General features: G+C 41.9%; 1 protein-coding gene across 4 annotated transcripts; it reads right to left on the reverse strand.

Moving 5' to 3' along the window:
- Positions 1–1,228: 1,228 nt before the first annotated feature.
- On the reverse strand, positions 1,229–27,250 carry SNAP47 (synaptosome associated protein 47). Of its 4 annotated transcripts, none has more exons than XM_048950515.1 (5): positions 27,181–27,250; positions 20,832–21,387; positions 16,255–16,739; positions 12,268–12,398; positions 1,229–3,808 (listed from the first exon to the last, which is right to left on the reverse strand). In XM_048950515.1, exons 1-5 carry the CDS (start codon positions 27,215–27,217, stop codon positions 3,662–3,664), a joined length of 1,356 nt encoding a protein of 451 aa, XP_048806472.1. In that variant the 5' UTR covers positions 27,218–27,250; the 3' UTR covers positions 1,229–3,661. The 4 variants fall into 4 exon arrangements, with proteins under 4 accessions (XP_048806472.1, XP_048806473.1, XP_048806471.1 ...); XM_048950516.1 differs by having other exon boundaries at positions 20,832–21,366; positions 27,181–27,245; XM_048950514.1 differs by lacking the exon at positions 27,181–27,250 and adding an exon at positions 23,952–23,972.
- Between the last annotated feature and the right edge of the window lie 20 nt (positions 27,251–27,270).

A 27,270-nucleotide genomic window follows, 5' to 3' on the forward strand; every position in this document is an offset into this window, starting at 1 on the left:
ATAAGGAGCAAACCAGTGGTTTCAAAGCATTGGCTTTGGAAACAGACAGCTATTATGAGGCTTTAGTTCAATTACTTAATTGCCTGAAAAAGCTCCTTACACCACCCGTCTGAGGGCTGCAGAGTGCCCTGTTTATTACCAGGATTCAGCCATTCCACCGGGGACATTCACTCTCTCATGCAGAAATACGTTTAAGTTGCAGCTATTTCAGGCTCACTCATCACTGCTACAAACAGACACTGGATTGTGAAGTCACATTAAGACACAGCACGATCTTGTTCTGCTCTGTGTGAGCCAAAATGCCTTCTCACGTAAAATCTATTCATAATTGTAATCTCCCTAGCATTACTTCTCAAATTCTTAATCATAGAAACAAAAAAGTTTGGGAAAGACCTCCAAGATCATCAAGTCAAACCATCAACCCATCCCACCATGCCCACCAATCACATCCCTATTAATGATGGAGCCCCTAGCTTTACACACAGTAAAAGACATGCAAAGACCTTACAAACCACACGTGTAAAAGGCCTGATTTACCTTAAAAGTCCACTTAACTGTAGATAACAGTTGTGTCAATGAGGATTTAAGGACAACAGTACTGTTTAGTGTGATACCTGCTGCGTCTTCTCCCACTGACATTGTTTGGAAAACATCACTTGGGTCTCAGGCAGGATACTCAGGGGTTTCTAAGCACTTCTGGCTGTAACAGAGACCAAATTATCATAAATTAAGATTTGACCAGAGTGAAGTCTCTATACTTGTTTACCATGAGGCTGTTTTAAGCATGAACCATCCAAGCAGCCCCCAGTCCATTGTCTAAAAGCTGGAGCAGCTGCTCTACACCAGCCTCTAGGACAATACCAAGTACCACATACCTTGTTCATCCTGTTCATCCAACTCTTTGTCCAGCTGATGGTGGGTGATCACTGTGATGGGAATCATCATCCCTGGAGGTGTTCCAGAACCTGGAGAGGTGGCACTTGTGGACACGGATCAGAGGGCACAGCAGCAGTGGGTTGGGTTTGGACTTGGTGATCTCAGTGGTCTTCCAGCCTTAATCATCCTATGATTCTATAATCATGTTGATAACATTCCATCAGCTAATATTTTGTCCATCTTAAAACACAGCCCTATGAGAAGTTTTAGGTTCTGTTCCATAGGAGGAAAAGGGAGAGGATGGAGCATTTTCCATCATAACTTCTTAGTCGAATAAATACAAGACAGAAGATACCAGTCCAATATATTTAATAAATTACAGAGTGAAACTCCTCCAGGCATTTGAAACTCAGCTAGGAGGTACATGTACGTTTCTAGAATGGATCACTGCTTACAAATCATAATACCATTTTGTTTTAGCATGGACACAGACTAACACAAATCACAGACAGGGTATCAGATGCAACAGCTCATGATAAAAATTACATCAGTAAAAATATGGCACAAAGAATGCTAAGCTAAATGTGGTGTAATTGGCATTTGCTTTTGGCAGTCTTGATCTAAACTAATTCAGTGTACAGATCCATTCCCAGTCAGCACCAGGGTCAGTTAACATACATTTTGTGCAAAGTGTGTTTTTAAATTCGTAACATAGTTATGTAAACATACCTTCACAGTAAAACAACAGTGATTTAGGTATCAGAAACAAACAAGAAAGAGAATCCCAGACAATATTTCATTTCACACGACACGGTGTATGTATATATAATCACCATATTCAGCAAATAGGTAAAGTGCATGCCAGTAACAACTTTGACTGTAAATGAAGGACTTGCAGTGCAGAAGCACGACTTCCTCCAATACTAATAAGCTAATATGAAGCAATACAAAACAAGGTAGAGTAAGGTCTTGAAAACAACATACTCTACGTGATCTACTGTGTATTTCTTTATAAAGTAGGCTGAATTACTCTGAAACAGGAAATTTTCACATCAGCTATCAGTAGAATAAACAGTTCAAAGCTTCACTACTTAAAAATATTGCAGGTTGTATTTGAGAGCAATACAAGAAGATATTTTTAATACAAAAACACTCGGGGGAGAAAAAGAAGAGATTACAACAGCTCTTTTGAATGAAAATAGCTTGCCAACAGCAGGATTCAATGAAATGGGAGGTGAAAAGCAATCCTGCCTTTCAAATACTCTGTCAAAGGCTTTACCTAGAATCCCTCCAATACAGTATCCAGTAAGTTAGGAAAACATCTCCTCTGTCCTGTAGACTCAGTGGAGCTGACTGTAAACAAAATCTACTAGACAACAATTGGCAAGATTCCCTTTTATTCTAGAAATGCAGAAGTAAAAGAAGTCATGAAATGTTTCATCACCAGTTAGTGCAAATAAATAATAATCAGAAGGCAGACAGATGCACAACAGCAAAACGATATGCAGGTGCCTGTGGTTCCAGCCATTGGCCTCTCAACCTATGAACGTGGAGCAGATGCACAAAAAGCAGACGATGCTCCCCAGAACACATGAAGTTTTCAGAGTCAGAGAAAAGTGCATGGGAGATTCCTGGAAACTGAAGGTAGAGATGCAAAGGTGCACGATGCCTTCCACTAGCCTCCATCAGATGTGGCAGCCCAAGTCCAACAAAGTAAGCAGGCACCACACTAAGTGAATGCTATGTTCATGATGTTCTGAATCCCTCTGACACTGAATCCATCAGACCTTTACCAAAAATATAAAACCACTGTGTGCAAGAGAGCAATACACACAGTGAACTGCAGGAGATGCTCTGAATAAATCCATCCATGAAAAAAAACCTTCCTCTACTCCAGAATCAATTCCTTCATTAATTCTGAGGTACAAAGGTGAAAAATAAAGCAAAAGGTGTAGGTGTTCATCAAGATCAGCAATCCCTCTTTGGAAAGAAGCAGCATATATCTAACTTTGACACTTACTGCTTGTAAGTAAGCAAAATATTCATCCAATGGGAAAGAAATACTTCAGAAAGTCAATGTCTGCACCAATGCACGCATATTAACTAAAATTCTTCCCTTGATTTCCCTGGACATGGCACAACTGCTGTGGCCACTAATCCTTAATTATTCTTATAAAATTTCTGAGCACATTAAAAACACGTTTGAAATTTATTAAAACTACTCGTTCAGTGAACACAAGGTTTTATCACCACCATTTGCTCACCTCAGCATTAACTCACACACACACAAAAAAGCCTCAATGACTTGCGGTCTGACATCTGGCCCTCAGTTCAGCTATTAACTATTTGCAAGGAATAGAGAATTAATAGGTTGTAATCATCTAAAGTAGTCATGCAGTTCATTTCTCCCTCCTTTGTTGCAGTAAAAAAACAACAACAACAACAAACCTTTCAGAAGCAACAACGTAAAAAGCAGCATAAAAGTTCTTTCAGATGAAATCACATCCCTTTGTATTTACAGATTTTCTGTAGTCAAGGATCCACTCTCATTGTTTCACCGTGATTAAAACATTTGGCCTTTTTCCATCCTGAAACAGCCAACCATCATCGTCCAAGTCTGGAGACGCGTTCAGAACTCTCAGAAACTTGACATCAACCGTGCCGCGCTCCAGACAACATCGCAAGCAGCTCCCACACAAAGTGTCTACACAGAAACAGTCTTTAAAAACACAATTCCCTGATCCCCTCTTCCTCGTGATGCTGTCCCCACTGGCTCCTGTGGGTGCTACGTCAGCTTCTTTATTCTGCGGTTCTGCTTGTCGATATTCAGCGTCGCACGGTCGACGGAGGTAGTGATGGAATCCAGAGCTTCGTCCTGCCTCTCCAGTTCTGCTTCTGTCTCCAAGGCGAGGCTCTTCAACTTCTTCAGTATCTATTGGAAGAAAAGTGAGCAAAAAACCACGTGGTTCTTTGACAGTGTAACAGAAACAAGGCAGTCACTCATTTCTTTGCTGTGAATGACCACATAATTTGTAGTCATGCCCTGAAGTGCTCTGGACAATTTTCCCTTCTCTACTGATGTAGTCCCTCCATCGTAGAAGACTGCCAGACTGGTCATGCACAGTCTGCCCTTGGTGGAGCTATGCTGTCTCAAATCACCTCCCTGTCTCACGTGTGCCTTCACATGACTTTCAGGAGGATCTGTTCCACAATCTTCCCAGGCACAGAGGTAAGGCTGACTGGTCTGCAGTTAATAGGACCTTCCTTCCTTCCCATTTTAAAATGGGAGCAATGCTTCCCTTTATCCAGACACCAGCAACTTTGCCTGATGACCGTGACTTTTCCAATATGACAGAGTGTGGCTTGGCAATCATATCACCTAATTCCCTCTGGACCCTGGGATGTATAAACAGATGAGAAAATGAGGAACAACTGTTGTACCTCCAACATCTCTCTTCCAGGCTCTAAACATACAACCAACCAGCCAATTTATGATACACTTAGCAATTTACCAGTTGTTATGTGGGAGTGTGAGCAAACACCCTGAGTTACTCCATAATGGCTAAGAAACTTTGCTGTTTGAAAAAGCTGATACTAGTCCATAAAGGGCTGAAGCCTCTAAAGTGATGCATTCTTGAGGGGAGAAGACATCTGTATTGTTACAGATTGTTGCCCAATGCTGACCTATTAGACCTGTTAAACTTCAGCTGTCATTGGTTCACACAACTGATTCCAATAGCAGAGTTACAAAGAGCAGCAATGCATTGAAAGAGGCTGCTCAGGAAAGCAGCAATGTCACCATCTCTGGAGGTGATCAAGAAATGTGTAGATGTGGCACTGAGCAAGGTGGTTTAGAAGGCATGGTGGTGATGGGCTGAAGCTGGATTTGGTGACCTTAGAAGTCTATTCCAGCCTCAATGATTTTATGATCTTCATTTCTTGCTCTGTAACACAGGCTCCTTTCAGCAGCACTCTTAAGGCATGAGTTACAGCACCACCTTTTATTCTCACTTCTGGCTACTCCCTTAATAAACCTGGTGGTATGAACTTGAAGCACCTGCCTGATGGGCAAGATCCAGCTGCCTTCCCTTGACTCTGTAAGGGAGATTTGAAAAGCAGACCTATGCCACGTTAGATCAATTGGAAATGCAACCTCTCAAATCCTTCAGATTATAAAGGGGCTGTCTCTGCTATCACTGCTGGTCTACATGATCTGCCTCCTTAGGCATTCACAGGCAGCTCCACACTGCCTGATTAATATGGGCAATTGAATAATAATTCCCAAGGAAAAAAACTATCAGCTCTAACACTCCACATCATCAATTGTAGTGGTACATAAGCAGCCACATAACATCACTGAAGCTACCAAAACTATAGGCTGTGTAGTCCACAATACATCTGCGGCTTTTGGTAAAATAAGAGAAGGAATTATACTCCATACAGCAATTTAAATATTATTTTATTGATTTCATAACTGGCAAACTCAGTTCTTGTTTTCCATAGAACCACAGAACAGATTTTATTTTTTATTTTTTTTTAGATTAAGCATCAGCCCTCAGAAAAGTGCTATGAAATGTCAGCAGCCCCTATGTCCACAGATGGGGCTGAATTCCATAGCAATCCCCCTGTTTGAAGCTAGGCAAGTTACTGGCTTGAGAAAAGCAGCGAAGAATATTATATCTAACTGGAATGGCAGGGGAATTTTATGCAGTCAGAATTCTTTGACTAAAGCTGGATGTCAGCCACAATAGCGGGATTTATCTCATAAAATATCTCTCAGCTCTTTCCATAAATCACAAGCAGCTAGAAATACAGCTGTGTGAATAACTGGCTTTGCAATTTGGCTGCCAAAGCAAAAATACAAAGCAAATAATGGATCAAGCCTAATCTACCTTTCTCTGTCCTAACCAAAACTACAAGTGAAGAAAACTCTGCTTCAATCCCAAACGAAACACTTCAGGTTCCTACCCTGTAAGAGTAAAGCAAGGCTGAATTCCCCAGACTGGAGATAGTAGATGTGTGTAGGATATGCATCAAAAAGAAAAATGACATGATCAACCCTACCCTGTGTGTGATCCAGGAAATGAGGCTGGGATGCAGTCTTGCCCCTCCTAAGGAATTAACTACCTGGATTTGTGAAGTTAGAATGTGTTTCCACCTCAGTCCCTGCTTTGAATTTCTGATCCTTATGCATAAAGTGGACAGTGCCACACAGAATAAATCCTTCCAAGCAACACTGACTGCAGTCTTGCATTCATGTCACAGTATAATTAAGAATGGATGAGATCTCTAAAGGCCTTCTGGTCCACTTCTCCTGGCTTAGAGCAGGGCCAGCCTCCACATTCATCTAACAAAGCGCCTACCAGGTTTCAGACTCCACATCAACAAATCTTCCAATCCTGGAGGTAATTTAGGAGTGAGGTCTCTCCTCTCTTTCAACATGTCCTTGCACACTGCAGCATGGTAAGCTCAGCTTTCATGATTTATGTCCTCACCCATCCTAGTTTGTGAGATCTGCTGAGGAGAGTGCAGAAGATCAGTGCTTCCTCCATGACACCTACACAAAGCTGGGTGCTGGCACAAAAGGATGCAGGAAGGGAGTAGGGACACACTCCCCTTCCCACCTCTCCAAGAAGCATACAATTTATTTATAAGTCACAGCTCTGCCAAAAAAAAAAAAAAAGGCCCAGGTTCACCACGAAAAACATTTTTATTTTTAGTTCTAAACCCGATTACTTTTGATAGGCTTCGCATTCATTAGAGCACACTCAACATTTAAAATACAGAAAAAGACACAATTGTTGAGAACAGAAAAGCTTTTAAGATACGAAAGCAGTAAAATGGAAATTCAGTCAGCTACAGTCTGCTCAGTCCACCTGCCAATTATGCTCTGCTTTGAAACACAGCAGGCGATGACTGCGTGGTTATACTTGCACGAAAAAATAAAAGGCAAGCAGCTCACTTTCATCTGCTCATTCTCTTTGCCTTAAACAGTCTGGTAATAAATCTCTTAACCCTTTAGTCCAGCACAGCTTTGACCATTCAAGATGAGCACTGCTACTCCATGCAAAGGGATCTGAAAGTATTAAGACGCATTTCCCACACAGCCCAATGGTAAAAGCCACTGGAATCTGATGTCTGGCCAAAACTGATCACTAGTTTTGCAAAGTGAAATGATGGCAAGACATCTAGCTATCACTGCTTCAGTTCTGTCAGCTGCTCACAGCAGCAGTGCCTTCTGTATATTTTTACATATTTTGGACCATGAACCAACCACAATCTGTTACACAAAGTGGATGGGCAAGTATGATCCCACCAAAGACGCATTTTAAAGGCATATTTCATCAGGCACTGGTAAATCTTACAATGAGACAGCCTCCCAATTTGTGTCTCCATATAACAATCTGGAAAGTCTGACTCGTTCTCTGGCTCTGCCACACTTTTTCTGTGCACTTCAGATGAGTTATTGAGTGTTCCCACGTGCAAAATTGTCACGCAAAAAACAGCAATGCAAGTATGTCCCAAAAACTCAATGCAGCATGCTAAGTCATTGAAAGATCTGCATATGCACTGCTTGTCTTAACAGGCTGTTAATAAAGTTAAAAAACAGAAACACACCCTGTGTCAAGTGTTCAACCACAGCAGACTCATGCCTTGATTTATGAACAGGTGCCCACCTGAGCTATGCAACCCTGAATTCTCATTAAACTTGTGGGAACCTGGGCAATACAACTGAGACTGTGATTTAACTTATCTGCTCAAGGAGTTCAACTACTGTCCATTCCTCCCTTTTTGCTGAACAAGGGGCTGATCAGCTAGGCTGCAAACAATTTCCATGCAGACAAAGCTGGAATGACAGCAGAGGACTCCAAGCCCCCAGGATCTTCCTCAGTACTTAATCCTATTACCACCTTGTCACATCACCTGATGTCTAAAACTCAAAGCATTAACCACACAAAGACTGTATGCCAAAGGTGTTACCACAGAGACCTGAACTCAGTTTAGGTCCCCAGATGTCACCATAACACAGTTATCTAAGGCTTGTGAAATATGATTTAGCACCTCAATACACTGAGCATCCATGAAAATAAGGTACAAAAAGCATCCGAGTGCAGAAAGTATTGCCAACTGAGTATGAACTCTCTGAAATCCTCAATTAATCCATTTCACTTTCCCTGTGCAGGTCAGATAAGGGCTGAATGCGAAAGCAGAGTACAGAAAACCAGAAATGGCTCTTGGAGGCAGGCTCCCAGTCCAAATTCACCTGTTAGGAAGCAACTGTCACAGTATTCTGAACTGTGGTGTAAAAAGAGGTTTTGATGATCACAACTTGTAATGTTTTGGCATGATGCTTCATCTCTGTGCTGAACGTAATGGAAGAAAGCTAAAATTGGGACAGCACTTAAGACAGTCTAATCTGAAGCATCATTATAAGCTCAGATCCAGTGAAGTGAGTGATGTGCACTGAAATAAATAAGGGGCCTGTGGACATCCTCTCTTACTGCACCTGGAGGGGAGCTGGGAGGCAGGAAGGAACAACAGCTTGCTATACCACTGCAGTATAATCCACTAAAAGAGATCTGTCAAAGCCTCATGTAACAAGAGTAACTTCCACAACAAAAAAATATGGATTTACATTGCTGTCAGTGGCTATTAGAACAGCATTAAAAGGCCACGACTTATTACCTTATTACCTGTGCCTGATTTCCCCATTATTTCTTCCTGGACTGATATAGAAATCTGATTTTATCTGCTTTCTCTGCTACTTGGGAGTAGAGAATCACAGAATGGCCAGGGTTGGAAGGGACTTCAAGGATCATCAATCTCCAACCCTCCTGCCACAGGCAAGGCCACCAAACTCCCCATTTCATACTAGACCAGGCTGCCCAGTGCCCCCATGTACAAAGCACTGAGGGTGGCCCTGGTCTCACCTAGACAAGAAAAAAATACATATATGTATCTATTCAAGCAGTTGTGACAAAGCCAGTTTCACTGGATTCTCTATCACCTTTTATTTTGGTACCATGAAACATTTAAGTTACACACAAGCAAATACACAGTAACAGTTGCAAGGAGCTCAGCTCTTTCTCCAGATCGTGCTTTCATAAACAAAATCCAGAGCACGATCATGACACGTGGCTGCTTAGATCAGCTGCCTGTTGCTTGCTCTTGGCCATGGAACAAGGCCATCCTATGAGCAAATTTGGAATTTAGCAATTGGAGTGAACAGCTTCTCAACAAAACGCTTTTTCTCTGACCTAACAGTTGTGATTTCCTGAGATGATGGCATGATAGAAGGGTAACTAAACACACAAGAGTCTCTGAATGGAGCAAAAGATTGAAACAGAATAATCTAGGAAGTAAATGCTAACGATATGCACTGGATGTGATGTTTTTCCAGATGTTGTGGAATTAACTTCTTTAATAGTATCTGTCCTCATGGCATACACAATGTGCAGACACTAAATATCAAGACAACAGTTCTTTGGCAGGAAGAGTTTAGGAAATTAGAAAACACTGGCTTGGCAAAACAAATCCAGATCTACAGAACAGAACTACTCCCCCTCCTCTTAAGCTAATATTATTGCATCCCCTCCCACACCCATTGCCATTATGTCAGCCACAGCAAGGCGGTAGGCAGAGGCTCAGCCAGAGACCACAGGAACTGTGCAGGCTTCTTTCTCCATTCTCTATAGCACAGCTAAGGAACATAGCTCACATCACCACTCTGTATTATGTTAAAAACTGTGTTTTCAACACAAGTGTCCCGGTGAGGTCTCTTTTTTCACTCAGGCACCCAGTCACAACCGCAGACCATCCAGCGCTTCCAGCTCTAATGGGAGGAATTTAGCATCATTCAACAATTCCTTCTGCAAAATGACTGTTATTCATATCATGGCAACTATTTTTTCCTTTTTTTTTTTTTTTTTTTTGAAGGAGAGGAGAAGGAACATGCAATCTGCTCATTGCAAATCTCCCTTCTCCAATTCAGCAAGTTCTACTTATTAATCACATAATAAGTAATTAGGTGAACATAGAGCTGTTCTGGGCTCTGTGAGTTTGTTTTGGTTCTCGGGTGTTGGCCCTGTTTTGTGTTTTTTTTTTTTTAAATATTAAAAAAAAATGCTTACATTACAGACAACTAAAAAATCTCCAATAAAGGAAACTGCTTAGAAAAAAAAAAACATCACTATGGTTAAACAAATGGACCTCCAACACACTTAATGCACCTATGAAACACTATGTGGCAAATGTCATAGACTTCAATGCACACTAATGCATTGCTTCTGTAACTGTTTCCACTACTTGATCTCTAAATGCTTTGCTGTTGATAGACAAAGCAGGAGCTGAAGTGGTGCAAAGATACTCCCTGAAAGCAGCTGTAACAATGTAAGACAAGTTCTTGCTGCAGGCTGAAATGACTTATGGACTTAAAAGTCCCTCTTGGAAGCAGTTACAAGACCTTCCCCTCCCTAACAGCAGGGGCTCAGTACCTAGAAGGCTCTGTGCAGCACTTACCATTATGCTGCCATTGATCCTCAACCTCTACCACACCTCTGAAGTCTACTTTTGCTCATTTCTGATCACACTTTCCTTCTTTGTTTTTACACCTCCTTCCTCTATAAAGTTCACCACAAAGTTACTTGATTCTGTTTTAAGCTCCAGAGCACTGAGGGGAAAAAAAAAAGCAGTGAACTGGAGAATTCCTGGGAACAGCTAGAGAGGAACACCAGTCTGTACTAGATAGGAGGCTTCATCCCCAGTTCACACAGCTTGCAGGAAGATGCTGAACTCCCCCGTCATACATATATATCTGCTTCTCTATTCACAGCCAACTGCTTTGATAACATCAAGCACTGACCAAGGTTGTTTGCTGTTCAGCTGCCAAGAACTGGCTCTGGGGAAGCCATTCCTAGAGTCTTTTTTTCCTTACAAGATACAGCAAAATGTGTGCCTTCAAAAGCATTACATGACCAATAATCCTTACTATAATAATATTCAGTTTTGGGGGGTCTGGCTGCAAATTAGAATTACAGCGCTGAAAAGCTGACATTTAAGAGAGGAACAACTAGCCCTTCTGAATACCTAATAGCTGCACAAAGTCCATGTACAAATGATTAATGGATTGCTGATATTTGTACAACTCTGATTGAGTAATAGTCTCTCAAAACCCTCCGAAAGGTCAACGCAGCATCAGAAAATGCTTATTTTTTTGATCAAGTGACAGATCACAGAAACGAGCTCTTGAAGAGATGAGGAAAAGAGAGAGCAATCAGAACGTGACTCGTTCATTCTGATTCTGAAAAAGCCCAAATTAGATATTTCAGTCAAAAGATCTTGATTATTTTGGTTAATTAAGCAAGTTTGGGTCTAAAAGGCTACATTTATGAGGCATTTTCTAGCAGGAAAAATGAACAGGAGTTTAATAGGCATTACTGAATGTATTTTAAAACTATTAATGAGTGGAACGATGATTAAAAAGGCCTGATTCTCAAGGAACAGGTGCTCAGCAATTACTGGGGAAAAAAAAAATCAGGCCAATTCATAGGCTGTCAATTTGGCATTCAGATCCCCTCCCCACCCACCCCTACCCACAAGTTTACCCCAAATCATTAACTGGTTTAAAAATTCTCAGCTTGGTGCAGTATAAATAAATACCAGAATTGTCTCTCTGGCTTCAGTTAATCATCAAAGGATTTTGTTTTAAATAATACTGGCCATTTAACATGGCTTCTAGTCCACCATCCCACACAGAAGATTTCTGCAAAGGTTAAACTCTCACCTACCCAATTATCTTTTGGTTACTTTTCATGATTATCTATGAATATATTGCAAGACGTTTTCATTTTTAAGTTGCTTAATTCATTGCTGTGTGCTCACGACACTCATCTATTTTGGAAACATTCACAAAACTGAGCAGAGCACTTCTTGACAGAACTACTTCTCACCAAAAGGAGTAAAATAGCAAAGGGAAAAAACACAAAAGAAGCTAAAAACGATCTGCTGATCTTCTTAATCTTCAGATAAAGCAGGTTAAATTTAAAGATTTTCCTTGTGCTATTAACCCTCTCTTTGATATACTTTGCCAATCATCTCCAGTTTGTCCAAAATAGGTAAGAACAAATAGAAAGTTGTCACTGTATTTTAATCACAGACTTGATGGACTTTTTTTTTTTTTTTTAAAGTTTAGGGATGTTAATATTTTGTTAAGACACTGACTACTACTTGATTCCATGGAATCTGCTTTAGCAGGAGGGTTGGACTAGATGACTTCCAGAGGTCCTTTTCCAATCCCTATGATTCTGCGACTACGTTTCTGATGAAGGGAGAAAAATGCACGTTGCTAAGGATAAAGAGGGAGCAAACCAAGTCAGTTATCTTGACTTATACCTGTTTAAGCTCTTTTGCCTCCTCCTGAGAGATCTTCTCATGCTTCTGCAGTTGAACCTGGTCACTGTCCGTTCTTTCTCTGCCTCCCACTGGAGAGCTGGGCTGCACCACTCCTCCCAAGAGTCCTGTGGCTGAAAGAGAAATTCCCATGGTCAAAGACTGCCATCTCCTGTAGTGACAGGGAATGCTAGTGCATAACCAAACAGGCTGAACTCTGCTCTGTAGCAGTCTGCAAGAGGACAAGCTCATTCAGATACACCAGACCCATCCTTGCTTTTTGAGCCAAGTTCTCCAAGGAAGGATTCAAGCTGTATTTTGTACAATGGCCAAACTGAAAGTAAACACACTGCTGAAAGACCATTCTTAAAGGCTGCACCTGAAGAATGAGTTCATTTTGGGCTGTGAGCATGCACATTAACAGACAGCAAGCAGCAGCAATGCAATTCCAATCAGATAAACTAAGAACCTGCACCCGTTGCTTCTTTTTAATCTTTTTAATTAAAGAATTTAAAAGTGATGGACTACAGACAGAGCCAAAGAGTGAAGCCAGTGAACCCCTGAAGCAGAAGGGCAACACTGACGCTAACAGCCACCCCCAGCTAGGCAGCATGAATGCAGTCCCTGGTGTAACATGCCACCTGTCCTTTATTTAAAGCATCAGCTCTTATTGCACTATCTGATACTGCCCAGTGGGGTAGCAGGGACGTGCTGCAAGGAAAGGTTGTTATTTTTGATGCAGATGGGTTCTAAACACCCAAGACGCACATCTTGGCTCCTAGAAGCACTCCAAACATCTCCAAAGTGCTCCCACTTAAAGAGGCACTGAGAAGGAAGGAAGCTAGTGCTACCACTGCCACCTGCAAGCAAACAGCCTGACCTGTGCAGGACAACGACAGCAAATCTTCAGGACATCAGGCCAGAAAGCATGTCACAAGTTAGAGCTCCCTGCCAGGCCCAAGCTGGTGCCCAGCTGGCTGGCTGACAGCATCCACCTAACTGCCCTGGGGTAGTGTTACTTCTCCATGAAAACAGAGACAAAATCTAAATCAAAAGTACCAAACCTTAAATCCCTCTCAAGTAATTACTGCAAGCTCCTAATCCTTGGACATACTCACTTATCAGTCTGAAACTCACTGGACTCAGACACCATCAAGGTTTAAGACAAGCAAATCATTCATTGTACTTATGTTACCCTGTGCAAATGCTCTTGGTACTTGGAAGGGATAGGAACCAGGCACTGAAAAAACACTGCTTATGGTATATTATTGTCATGGACTCCCTCAAAAGGGAAAGTGGTAAGGGAATGACAGACCTTCCTATGGCAGCAAACAGCCAGACAAGATTCGGCATGGTTCTTATCAGCTGAGTGTCCCTACGTGCTAATTATTTCATCAACTCCCATTAAGCTCATAGGACAAGAATAGGAGGGGAACATGACAAAAGCACGTAGAAAGAATGGAACAGGGGAAGGAGATCTGACAATTCTCAGCAATTTCTAGTAACAAACAAACAAACAAAGGAAGGAGAGAATGAGTAAAGAGGCAGAAATATTTAAAAAGCAGTAAAGCAATTTTGTTTAGCTCTGTTACATCCAGTTGGCTTGCAGGACTGCTGCCTCCACGAGAGTAACTAGCAAAGTGCTGTAAACTCCTAAGAATGAAAACACAGTCACTGTGGCTAAGCAGGGAAAAGGCAGCAGCTTTGAAAGGGATCTAAAGCTGTAAATGCCAGTCTCCAGCTATTGGATTAAGACAGCACTGCCCTAGACAAGCACACTGCAAGATTTCTTGTGCCTTTTAGTCTAGGGGAACTGTGATCAGCCATTACTGGTGAGGAAAGTACTGGAATTAATCTATCACAGAAGAGCCTCTGTTCCAAAACAATCCTTTCTGTGCTCCCTCCAGCATTTAAACACTCTTTGCAGCTTTGTCCAAAAACAAACACACACAGAGTCAGGAAAGAGGTACAAAGTAGCTAAAAGTTGTTTCAGTAATCTAGTGTGTATAAGAATAGGAATCTGTGAAGTGCTTACTTGAAATCAAGCCAAAACTCATAAGAAAAACAGTTTTGTTGCAGTTACTTATACAAATGTGCAACATGCACAGCTTTAATGCAGGACTTGTAAAAGCAGACAGGACCTAGAGAAGATGATGACAGCTGTGGAAATGTTCACATCCCTTAGCTGCACTGCCTGCAGCAGAGAACACTACCAGCCACTTTGCTGCACCTCTGCTTCTCCTGCACACCTCTGAATCAATGTTTGCTATACCTGAAATCACACGCACAGTTTATGCGGACTCAAAGGCAGACGTGTGTAACACAGAATACTCCCCCCCTGCTTTTAGCAGCGAATCAGATCAATAATAACCATCGTCACCCGTACTTGCAGCATGTGAAGGGCCATGGAAAATAAGCATTGGGTAAAGCACAATCCGTGACTGCCATCTAGTGACAGCGGGCAGGCAGCAAGCCGTCTCCAGGGAAGGAACAAACAAGGGTTTTGGTGGAGCTGCAGCAGTCAGGATTTCCATAACCTCCCGTTTTCTTTGCTGGCATTTCCAAATTAAACAGCCAGAATGCAGGTGGGGGTAGGAGAGCAATATCCTTGACTCACTGACTCAGATGCAAACAGAGCAGAGCAGTGGGGAAATTAAGCACAGTAGGGCTGTACAACCAATTATTTTATGTAACCAGGCTTAAGACCATCAGGAACTGAACACCAATTTGCTGGAATAACTCGGTGCTTAAGAAACCAGCAGGTTGTTTTTCCTCTAAGTTGTTGTGCCGACACTTCAGTGCCAGATGCCCAGAGACTGACTTCCCTAAAAATTAACAAGCTTTTCCAAGCTATGGCCCTCGATGACTCGTCAACAAGAGAACATGATCCTCCCTGCTGAAATCCAGTTATAGCTTTGTGCTTAGAATTAGTTTTACCTATTGTTTTATTCTAGCACTTTTCTACTTTTCTTAATTTACTGATAATAAATCCATCCACTGATTTGCTCTTTGGTCACTAACAATTAGGAGAAAAAAAGGATTTGGACATGTTGACAGAGCAGACAAAAATTCATCAGCTTTACAAATGAATTTTGGTTTGGATAACAAGATATGAACAAAAACACAACCCTCCCAAGATTTTAAAAGTAGCAATAGCTTAAGGTTTTCATTCTTACTGTTGTGAAGGAGTTGAAGCCCCTCCTGGTTGTTTTTTTGTTTGTTTGTTTTACAGTGATTTTAACTATGCCTTCACCTGATCTGAAACCTAAAATCTCCTAAATCCAAACAATGGAACTTCTTAAATAAACACGTTTATTTTCACTTATTATGAAATAGAAATGCTGGCTTTTAAGTTATTTGAAAACTCACTGGACTGGGAGTTTGTTGTAAACCTTTTATATTAAATATTGCTTCCAGTTGCAAACTGCCAAAGGAAAAATAGTAACAGCAGAGGACTCAGAAGCACACACTCCAAAGAGGAGAATGGGTTTCTAACAACCCTTCCCCAGAGTAGCACAATACTGAATTGGTGACCACTGGAAAAAAGAATGATACCAAAGTTAAAACACAGCCCAGTAGTTGAAACTCAAATCAAGCTAATCCTTTCACAAACCGCTGTGAAGTTGGTGAAAACACCAGCTGAGACTACAGTGTTAAAGACAGCTTGGCATATTCTAGTTGTCAGGCCCTCAAGAGACACCGCAGCTTCAGCATCTGGAGTCACATTTTGCTACTGCATTTGGGAGAAAGTAAATCCAACCGTATTCAAACGTCCCCAGCACTTCTGTTAGCTCCAGCCTCACCCTTGCTCTCTTGGTAAAAGGGCCTGAAGTCAACTAGTAGTTAGTTATGTTTTGTTACTAGCATGGCCTCACCACTGGGTTGGGGGTAAAGAGGACTTGCATATCCCATTTAGAGTTTGAAAGCCATTTAGAAACAGTGCATACTGGCAATAGCAATTATGGATAGATTGTTTTGTCTGTCACATACCTGCTTGCCAAATGGAAGTGCCAAAATCTACCTGAGGAGACTTCCTGGCACCAACAAATCCGAGGGCATCTTCTAAAAACTGTATCTTCTTGCTAAACTGCATCTCTAAGACAGAGATTGCTTCTGGCATCTTTGCTGACAAGAGCCGGTAAGAGGTGTCAGGCTTTCCAATAAACCTCTGACGGACACTGATTTCATACGGCGTGTGAACTTTGATATCATCCACATCCTTCGATTCAAACCGGTGAATGACCTGAGAATTGCAGTCACTGATTTCCAGGCCAGAAGCAAAGAGCGTGAGTTTTCCTGGCTTCACATTTGAGTCTGTTCTGTGGGTGATAATAACTGGAATTCTAATTATGATTCCTTCCTGGTTCTTCAAATCGGAAACTGTGGCAGTTTCCTTTGGCTTCGTTTCCAAGGGTGCTTTCCAGAGCTTGCTGCTAAATGGCCACCAAGAAGGAGATTCGAGTTCCGTCAACAGCCTAGCAAAGAGAAGAGAGTGTTAGAAGGAAAAAGCCAGTAGGAAGGCTGTGCTACCCACCAGCTGAAAGCAAATTACTTCATCTATGAACAACTCTTCATATTGATTCCAGCCCTCTGCTATTTTGCTTCTCAATCCTATTCACATCTTACCACAATCCATCCTTTTTCAACAACAGCTTTCCCTTATTTGCCAACACGTTGGAAAGCGATCCCAGAGTCTTACCATTCAGAAGTGAGAAATCCAGCTTCCCACTGGGTTTATTCAGGCCAATTTACAACCATTTGTTCTTTAGCTAACACTGCCTTTAAGCTCAATATTTCCACTCTTGGGCATCATTGCTGCTGCTTTTTACTACTCCCTTCTACCTCCATCCCACAGGCTGATGCCACTTTTCGCTTTGCCCCCGGTCCCAAATTCCCACTGCCAGCTCAAACAAGCGAGTACAAAGTTCTGAGCACTGGCTCAACAAATGCAGACAAGAAAGGCATTATGTGCATTCTATGTACATCCAGAGGGAAGAATTTGTGAATGCTGGATATGATCCCTCTGTTACATTTTCTGTCAGCTTGGCCCATTATCCTTTCATGTGGTACTGTCCCAAAGAAGATGAATATCACAGATCTCATCAGGTCTATGCCTATTAGGCATCCTTTCCACAGGGGAAAAAAACAAGGGGTGGGGGGAGGGTGGGGAATGAAAATGAATGAAAAACAGGATTTTGATTTGATTTTGTTCCATTCCACTGCTCTAACAACCCTGCCAATGACCAGGCAGGTACTACAGTAGATGCTCCTAATGAAGCCAAACTGTAATTTAACAAAACACTATCCTTACTAAAAAAGACTATTTACTGTTACAAACCCTCGAGACACAAGCCTTATTGGAACAAAATATAAGTATATTTTGCCAAAGTTATGCACCAGCTCCTAAACAGACCTACTTAAAGAAATCCATCTGCAAGAAAAAGCAGAAAAGAAAGCACCCTGGGAGTAAACCACACAGACAGAGGCAGAACGAATTGCTTTAACAGTATACTCCCAGCTAGTGCATGGACATCATATATTTATGTTGACAGCATGCAAGATGAGCAATGGGTCTGGGAGCTCTCTGCTGCCCTCTGAAAATGCTGTGACACTCCTTAAGGGGGAAAAAAAAGACACATCGGAAGAGATGTAACAAAGTTCTGCACTAACACAATTTGAAATGGCACAGTGTCGCAGATTTAGGGCTGAATTCTGAAACTATGAGGTTCAACTTAAGTTCAGCATGGAGAAAGACTGAAAAAGCCCTCTAAGCACTGCTAGCTCAAAGCATCTCCTGAATTAAAAGCCATGCACCGACTTAGGTGTCGTAATTAAACAGAAACTGACCTGATCTCACTCCTACAGAGCACAGTGCATTTTCTGGCCTCTTGGTTAATGAAAGAGTTACAACGAGGTATTCCAGGACAATGACAGCTTACGCCTGTGTCCAAACCTATGAGAAGTCATTAAATTCCTACTGCAGTATAAGTTTCCCTCATCACATTCATGGTGAGAAAAGAGCACGTGTGCTTACTTACTGATAACAGCTGCAGCGTGACAAATCTAAACCTCTATTTACACTGTGGTAACTTACTCTTGATAGGTTTTAGCCTTAATTTTCATCCCTTTATCCCCTCGCTCTCCCCTCCCTCCTTTCCCAAGGGACCAACTTCCTGGCTGTGCAATGTCTGATTTACAGTCAAGATTTCTCCGTTGTGCAGCCCTGACAAAGGCTCCAGCCAACTTCTCTGGCCTTCCATGGAGGAGTCACCCCCCTGTATCAACAAACCAGTACCAGTCTTTATACACAACTGAAAATTTGCAACCAGAGTACCTTGTCCTCTCACAGCAATATATTTATAAGGAACCAGTTTATTTTTGGTTGGTGAACATCTGCTAGCACGTCAGACTCTGTTCTGCTTATCTGCACACAGTTCCACTGAAAGCAGCTGTATATACCCAGGCACACACAAGAACAGAATTAATAATCCAAAAACACAAAAAGCCCACACATACAGATACAAAGTTAATCAAAGTTTTAAACATATGAAAACAGAAAGAAGAGCCTGGCTTGTTTTATCAAAGACAACCCCACCATACTGGTGTTGCTATTAAAAACTTTAACTAACACACACTGAAATCTGCTCCCTTATACCTGCCTGCACAAAATCTTTTACATGTGTACAATGGCCCCGAATTATCTCATCCACATAGTTATTTCTCAGCAAGTTTCTAAAGTTTGCAAGAGTCAGAGACATAAGATACATCTGCATGTTTAATTATGTTAATAGTCTGAATTAGCCAACATGCAACAATCAAGTGAGCTTTGAACATACCCATTTTCTACACTGTTTAGGAAGATGAAGAAAGATGTCATCTGTTTACCAGAAGGCCCTGGGTCAGGAGTGGGAGGGGGAATGGATTCATTGAATCCAGCTACATGTACAATGTATTCTAAAACAAGTGTTAGAATTCCCTAAAAAGCATGTGAAAGGGAAAGCAGACTGGCTTATGACTCCCAACTTAGTGTTAGTCTGCAATGAAATTGGTTCAAACCCACACAGTTCAGATAAAATAAGCATCACCTAACATTTGGCCAATGTCTTCCTTTATTTTTCCATTTTTAAAATCAAAGCCTTTAGCTCTTCAGATTCACCAGGACAAGCAATACCTCCCAGCACATCTTAACCCAAAACAAAACCCTCTTCCAAAAACAATGAGCAGCTGTTTATTTTCCTACCCTTTGTTTATTGCTACAAAACTTTAAAATCTATTGCTGAAGCTTTCCGTTGCCTTGGCTTTTCATGAAAGAGCACGAGGAGTATCACCAAAATCAATGTGAAATCAACACTTTCCTTGAGACATATCTTTCTAAAAACAAATGCTTCTTCCAAGAACAACCAGTCTGAACTTCTAGTGGGTTTGTTTCTTTATGCAGGTGTCAGAGCTTCCACAAAGACATTCACAACTACAGATCTTCAAACATGACAGTACTACTAATCTTGTCTGTTTTAGACTGCTGTTGAGTCCAGCTTACACACAAAATAGCATAGAGTAATTCACTTGAAATGGTAATCATTAAATAATGAAGCTGAAACACAGTGACACCAACCACTCACTATTCATGAGTTCTGCTACAGCCAAAGACACACAGCATCTCCAGTGTTCTCCACAGCTCCATTCTGTTGCCTAAATTCAATGCTTAAGACTGTTTTCAAAAACAATTAGTCACCCAGTGCCTGAGATTACCACAAATATTCCATCTACAGCCATTTCCCTGACAGCATTTCCACCACACAGTTCTCACTGCTGCCCCTAACAGCAAATACAAAGCCCTCAACTACACTTTGCGTACAAAAGCAGCTTCAAGAGTTGACTTCTATTCACAAAAAAAAGAATGCAGTCTAGCTAAACCAAAGATTATTTTGGGGCTGTCACCTGATAACTCTAGGAAACTATTTCCAAGAAGGAAGACCTCCTGCCATATGCATCATTTCCTTTGGAGAAAAAGCAAAACAAACCAACAGAAAAGCCAAACCTCGGTTGTGTTCACTGCGTAACAGCAACGTAGGCTACTCCATGACTTAGGAAAGAAAATAAACTTCTAACATTTCACACTTATCTATATTCTAGGACACCTGATAAAAATCATTAATTACAGAGCGTGCCATTCAGCAGGGGTATTAATTTGTATCTTTCCTGTAACTAGCTTTCAATTTTCTCAAAACAAGACTTGTTTGAGATCTCTCAAAGATTAACGTTTCTGCCGATCATAAATGAAACCCAGAAGGGCTTGAAAAGTCATCTGAAAGACAAAGAACACATATGGAAATAATTTATCCAGGGAGAAGAAATGTTAGACAGACAGGAGGAAAGACAGAAATACAGAAGCAACATCAAGATGTTGCTCAACATCTCAGTAAGAACTACATCAACGAGAGATCACCACAGGCTTAAACTTTTACTGCAAATCAACACTTTGGTTTCCTAAAGACTTCTGCAGCTCTCTTTTATGGCATACAATCCCCCAACCACTACTTAGCTCAGAAGATGCTACAGTACCATACCTGTCTGCCACATCCATATCCCCTTCGATCTTGTTGAGTCCTCTCATGATGTTATCAAACTGCTCGCCCTGGTAATGCAGCACTTTTGCTGTATCCTCCAGCCGTTTCTGCGACCCAGTCAACAACCCGGTCAGTTCCTTTCCTTTTGTTGTCTGCAAGGCTGCTGCTTCTGCTCCTGCACCTTCACTTGACAGCAACCGCTCCCTCCAGAAGTGCTCCAGGATGTTGAACACCGCATTTCTGCTGGGCTGCAAAGAACTGAACCAGTGTTTGGTGTTCTTCTCCAAGATGGTAAGAGAGCTGAAAATTAAATTCGATGATTCCTTCTTGATCTCACTGATACTAGAAAGATGGAAGTCGACCAAAACCTCCCCAGTCTTGTCAGCTGTAAATTTGATCGCAACAGGGGTCAGTAAGAGTCTGCCAGAGACCCATTGCTTGTTGGTGTCCAAGTAGTAAGAACAAGGCCAGCTATGGATACGAATGTCTTCGTTCATCAGCTCGCTGTTCAGATCCTCTTCCACAGCAGCAACACCTTCAAAGCCAGAAAAAGAAACTAGAATGAAAGTGGAAAAAAAAATTAGGCGAGAATTCTTAACAACGTATGAAACCTAACGTTCCAAAGACTCAAATAATGAATCCTATCCACAGCTGGTTTCCAGTATGTTCACTATATCCTTCTGAGTACTTACACAACACAGATTTGGAAACTGCTGCAGATAGTTTACAAAATTTGGAAACCATTCCTAACTATTTCCCTCTAAAAAACAAAACAACACCTCACCCTTTCTGAACAGAGCTGCCAGTAATATCATCTGCTCCATAACAGCACTGCCTCCCCTTCTCAGAATGTTCTCATTACATTTCAGCATGTGATTTATCACAGCATCAACTTCAAATAAGCACTGCATTAACACACTGGATATTACTCTAAGGGCAGGTGCTTTCTAATTAGATTACTCTGCATTCATGCACCTACATTCATCATTCTGCATGGGGAAGAACCTACCAGTAACAGGAACACACAAAGTTTTCACCAACTTTGAGTCTTTCACATACCCCTTTTTCCTAGAAAGCCATGCAAGTCTTCAATTCCCCTGGAGGTGTTCAAGGCCAGATTGGATGGGGCCCTGGGCAGCCTGGCCTAGTATTAAATGGGGAGGTTGGTGGCCCTGCATGTGGCAGGGGGGGTTGGAAATTCATGATCTTTGAGGTCCCTCTTCCAACCCTGGCTATTCTGTGATTCTGTGATTCCCCACCTCATCACCATATGAGACATAAAGAAAATCCAGAAAGCATCAACATGAGGCCATCAACACAAACCCATGACAGTGACATGAAATAACAGGTCCTTCTGCTCCTACTCTGAGCAATCAATGCTCAGTTGACATATTCCCAGATCAAATTATAAATACACTCAGATAAAAAAGATGCCATAGAGGTATGAGAAGAGGTGCTTCTGGCCTGGCACGTGGAGCAATTCAATAGGTATGATAACAGAGCAAGCAGCAGAACAGGCAGAGGCTTAAAAGAGCCAAGGGAACAGATTGCTCAGCTCAGAGCAAACTGACAACACCAGGGCAATGGCAATTTCATTACACCTCTGACAGCCCACGTTTTCATGGAAGCCTGTGATGCTACTTGATGATGCATAGTTTATCCCATAAGACTTGCTCGCTAGTATCTCAAATCCAAGCAAAGACAGAGCTGTCATGTGCTTTAAGGCCTGACCTGGCTAAAGCAGAACAATCTCAAGTTTGGAACAGTAAATTAAATGAAACACATCTGCATGTGCACCTCTTCCTAAATTCCCAAAGATATTTCTTGCACCCAAAGAGTCAGATTGTTTCTTGCAACATCTCCACAGCGCTAGTTTTCATTGTATTGAAGACCAGTTATGTTCCATGACTTAATTCCTTATGAACAACCATTATGTAATGGTGATTTAATTACTTGCTTATTCATTCTTACTCTTCTCAAAGTCTTGAATGTATTGTAGCATAATTTACAGACTGGTGTATAGCATTATCACAAGGTACTCAGTTACTTGGATGACACAATAAATGAAAAGTTAGAGCTCTACAAAACCCCTTGCCAGACTGATATTGTAATTTCTGTAAGTGCAATTGACAACTACATCAGTATGTGTGCAAGAGAATAAAAGTTACTTTGCTATTAAAAATCACTGACACCTGAAACTAAATCACATTACAGCTTTGTTAAACAGGAACTACAAGTTACAAACAGAGCTTTAACTGCCTGGATTTGACACTGATTTTGGTTTCTGCAATTCAGTAAAACACTTTCAGAGATATCCTCTCCCTCACTGATATCACATATTCAAAGATTTGAAATTGCCACCCACTCAGCACATTTGTAAGACAGCATATACACTTAAACAGGATTCAGATTCTCTCAGAAGTACTGGTAACAGTAATATATAGCCAACAAAAAGTAAACCAAAATAAACATTGCGTATTTCATCCTCAAGCTTCTCACACTCTAAACATATTGCAAAGTTCAATGAAATTCACTGAAACTAACAACACATCAGCAGCCTCCCTACCCATCAAGCCTGTCACGTTTAGGACCTCACCATCACCTCTCCAACTTCAAGAGCATGAAATCTGCTACTTATGCCTTTTTCTACTACCAGCATGTTGCATACAACAACAAGCTCTTCCCCTCAGGTGCTGTTTTATAAGGATTAATAAAAATAAAGAAATCAAGGCACTGAAAGACGATGTACATTGCAGAGGATCACAAGAGAAAGCAGGAAGCAAATAGGATGTTTCTTAGCCCTTGCTGCTGGGACAGGCACATTGGAACAGTGTCAACTGGGAAACAACTCCTAGTCTCTGCTAACAGCAACAGCCATCTTCACAAAGGCATACCCACAGCAAGGAGAAACAGTTAACAAGCAAGCAGCTCTTTAAACTTGTGTAAAATCTCACATAGAGCCTGTTTTCACAGGCTGAGTCTTACAAACTACCACCAACATCCAGTTAAAACAGCACGTTCTCTGAAGCCTGCTCATGACTAGTACAAATGTAAAAACACACATAGTCTTGCAGCTGTGCCATTCAAGTACATTTCTAAATCATCTCTCAAGCTCCTTACCTTTATCTGTAGCTGCAGAAACCTCAGACAGTTTTTTGGGAACTGCTATGTTCACAAATCTGTCCATCTGTATGTAAAATGTTTTCTTTTTTTTTCCCTCTTCAAAGCCCGAGAGAGCAGATGAAATAAAGCTACATGTATCCAACAAAGAAGGTGTGCTTAACCCTGGATCTAAGAGTAAAAAAGTCCTCTTAGACCAGAGGAAGAAACAAAGCTGTCACTTGACTGGTGTATATACGTACGTGTGTGTGTGTGCCTTGGGTCATATGACTTTTGACTCACCTGAGAGCTCAGAGGCTTTGCCTGATAGTCAGCTTCTTTCTGTGCCTGAGGCCAGAATTTCCACACAAAAGCCTATTTGCTAATTAAATCTACTGTTTCATTACATTTTTCCCCAACATAATCATGCTTTAAGTAGCAGTGGCTCTGCACAACTTAGTGTCCCCCCAGCCCTCCCCTCAGATAAGATGAAATTTAAACATAGGATAAATGAAAATTCACATGAGGAAAACCAAGGATTATTTTATTCAACAGCAAGCAAAACAGATATCATGGTACACAACACTGCTGCTGTTTAAAAGCATTCAACAGTGAGCTATTAATTTAACACAAGACTTCATGGAGTTTAATTATAACACATGACAAATTTAAACAGCATCAAATAAAAACAAAGACGTGCACAACCATCTGAAGTCAGCTGGAAAAAAAGCATTATATATATGCTATTCCTCTGACACTCGTATATTGCATCTTATATATCTCTGATGGGTACTAACCTGCAATTATAAAACATTCTGAGCTGCTAGAAATACTGTCATCCTAGTATTTTCATAACTGCACCCTCCTTGAACCAATATTAAGGAAATTCTTGTTTGGCCATCTCATAAACCAACTCTTGCTTGTATTTACAAGAGCTACACTCCTTAGAAAGCTCCATTCCTATGCAGTGGAAGAGGAGGAGCCAATTAAATGAATTCACAATGAATTCTTTCATGCTTTATGAACAAACAGAAGTTTGCCTACACTTTTGTCCACCCAGCAGATAACCCAGGCAGTTTCTCCCATCAGCACATTACTCACATTCTGCCCCATCTCTGACACAGCAGCCCTTCACAGAGTGCACTACCACACACAGCAAGAACTAGGATCAGCAGCAATGAGATGGGGATTATTTCCAACAGTGTCACCACAACATTGCCTAAGTTCTTTAGCTAATATACGAGTGGTAGCTGATTCTATAAAAAGAAGGTGACTCACCTTCTCTTGCCAAGTGCTGTGAGATCATTTAATGAAATATAAGCATTACTAATTGCCACAGGTGTGAGGAGATGCTGCATACGCCCTGAGAAGACACTGGCAACTCACAAGCAAATCATCCCTTCACAATGTGCCTACCTCAGAGCCTCCAGAACTCAGTCACAGGTTCCTCTCATCTTGCTAATTAACTGCAAAACTCTTCTCCACATGTCTCTAATGCATTGATGTTTGCTTTTGGTCCTCTTTCATAGTGATCTTATGGATCTCTTCTATCCTTGATGGTTCACTTCCAAACCGTACCATCTCACAAATGACAAATTTTAACAGTTCTGTCAGCCCAGCAACCTTTATTTTAAGAACATTTATAAGGCCTGTCAAGTAGTGAGTCCTTTTTAACGAAAGGTTTAATGTGCAGCCCCCCACCAAAGTTTGTAACTTCACCATTCCCCTAACGATGCTACAAGACACAATGCACTCTGAGGTGATCCACCCAGAAATACAACAGGTGAAGATTCACAGTAACTCTGTACTTTGAGATTTGTCTTCCCTCACTCCGAAAGACCAACAGGTCCCTACTAAAGGACGGCTCAAGGCTGAGAGGCTTCTCCATAGAATAACCCAAGTTGGAACAGACCTTTAAAGAACACTGAGTCAAACTCCTGGCTCCACACAGCACCACCCAAAATCAGATTGTATGCCTGATATAAAGCAGCCCTCTTCAAGATCAAAATTCCACCAAATCATCCTGCATCTAATTAAATACAAGCTGCCTCACTTCCCACAACAGCATCTACACCACCCATATTAGCACTCATCACCTTCCCCTTTGATCTTGACCCTGCCTTGACCCCTCCATTTCAAAACACAGAACGCTGCTTCTCAAGTCCTGCTTCTTTTTCCCCACAGGCTCATAGAATCATTAAGGTTAGAAAAGAACACTAAGATACCCACTAAATCAAATCCCTCAATGCCACATCTCCATGGTTCTTGAATGTCTTCTGAGACAGTAACTTCTGGGCAGCCTGTGCCAATGCATTACAACTTCTGAGAAGAAATTTCTCCAAATATCCAGCCTGACCCTTCCCTGGCACAACTCAAAGCCATTACTTCTAGCTCCATCACTGTTAGTTGGGAAAAAGAGGCTAATCCCAATCTTGCTCCATCCTTTCAGACAGTTGTAAAGAGCAATAAGCTCTCCCCTGAGCCTCCGCTTCTCCAGACTGAATAACCCCAGTTCCCACAGCCACTCCCCTTAAGACCCGTACTCCAGACCTTTCACAGCTTTGCTGCTCTTCTCTGAATGTGCCCCTGTGCCTCAGTGTCATTCTTGTAGAAAGGAGCCCAAAACTGCACAGTCCCCCACCCTACCTCAGCAGTGAGCCCTTCTTTCTCCCCACCCTTCCTCCCACAGCTCGCTCCCTTCTCCTACCCAACTGCCACCTCCAAGGCTCACTATTCTCTTCCTTACCCCCAGCTGAACCTCTCCACACCCACAAAAATACACTTCCCTCTCTTTCTCATCCCCTTTCCCCGCTATGAAAAATAGCCTTCCCCTCTCCTTACCCTAAATGTAACATAGCCACCTGCTGACCCAAAAACAACACAGCAGACAGGGGTTAGTACAACATGATCTTAAAGGTCCCCTCATACCCAAGGCCTCCTTTGAGTCAGCGAATAGATGACACCCCTTTCTTTTTATACAGACCTAAGAGAAGACAAAAATCGCTTTATGTCCAACAACTCCATGCCAAGCTCCACTACAACCCTCATCTGTCCTCCTGATGCGGCTCTACGGCAAACCCCTTCAGCTCCCCTCGGCCAGAGACACCTCCTCCGTGAGTTCTAACCCTACCTAAGCAGATCAGACCCCCACTCCGCTCCTCCATCCTTTCCCACTCCAACCCCCGGCTAAACACCCCTCCCCTCCCCGCCTCCTCCATCCCCGCGCAACCCCGGCCCGGCCCGCACTCACCTCGCAGCAGCGCAGCCCGCAGCGACGTTCTGCGCATGTGCCCGCCGCCCGCTTCTATTGGCCGAGCCGAGTGCCGTTGCGCACCCCTTC

Source organism: Lagopus muta, chromosome 7 (genome assembly GCF_023343835.1).
Source record: "Lagopus muta isolate bLagMut1 chromosome 7, bLagMut1 primary, whole genome shotgun sequence".
In the NCBI taxonomy this organism is placed as follows: domain Eukaryota; kingdom Metazoa; phylum Chordata; class Aves; order Galliformes; family Phasianidae; genus Lagopus; species Lagopus muta.

What these genes read in the sequence shown, in the direction of transcription:
- SNAP47 (XM_048950515.1), bottom strand. Translation starts at nt 27,217, where the DNA reads ATGCGCAGAACGTCGCTGCGGGCTGCGCTGCTGCGAG. An exon ending in GCGGGCTGCGCTGCTGCGAG is followed by an intron (nt 21,388 to 27,180) that starts GTGAGTGCGGGC and finishes CTTTCATTCTAG; the next exon opens with TTTCTTTTTCTGGCTTTGAA. An exon ending in GATATGGATGTGGCAGACAG is followed by an intron (nt 16,740 to 20,831) that starts GTATGGTACTGT and finishes TCTCTTTGCTAG; the next exon opens with GCTGTTGACGGAACTCGAAT.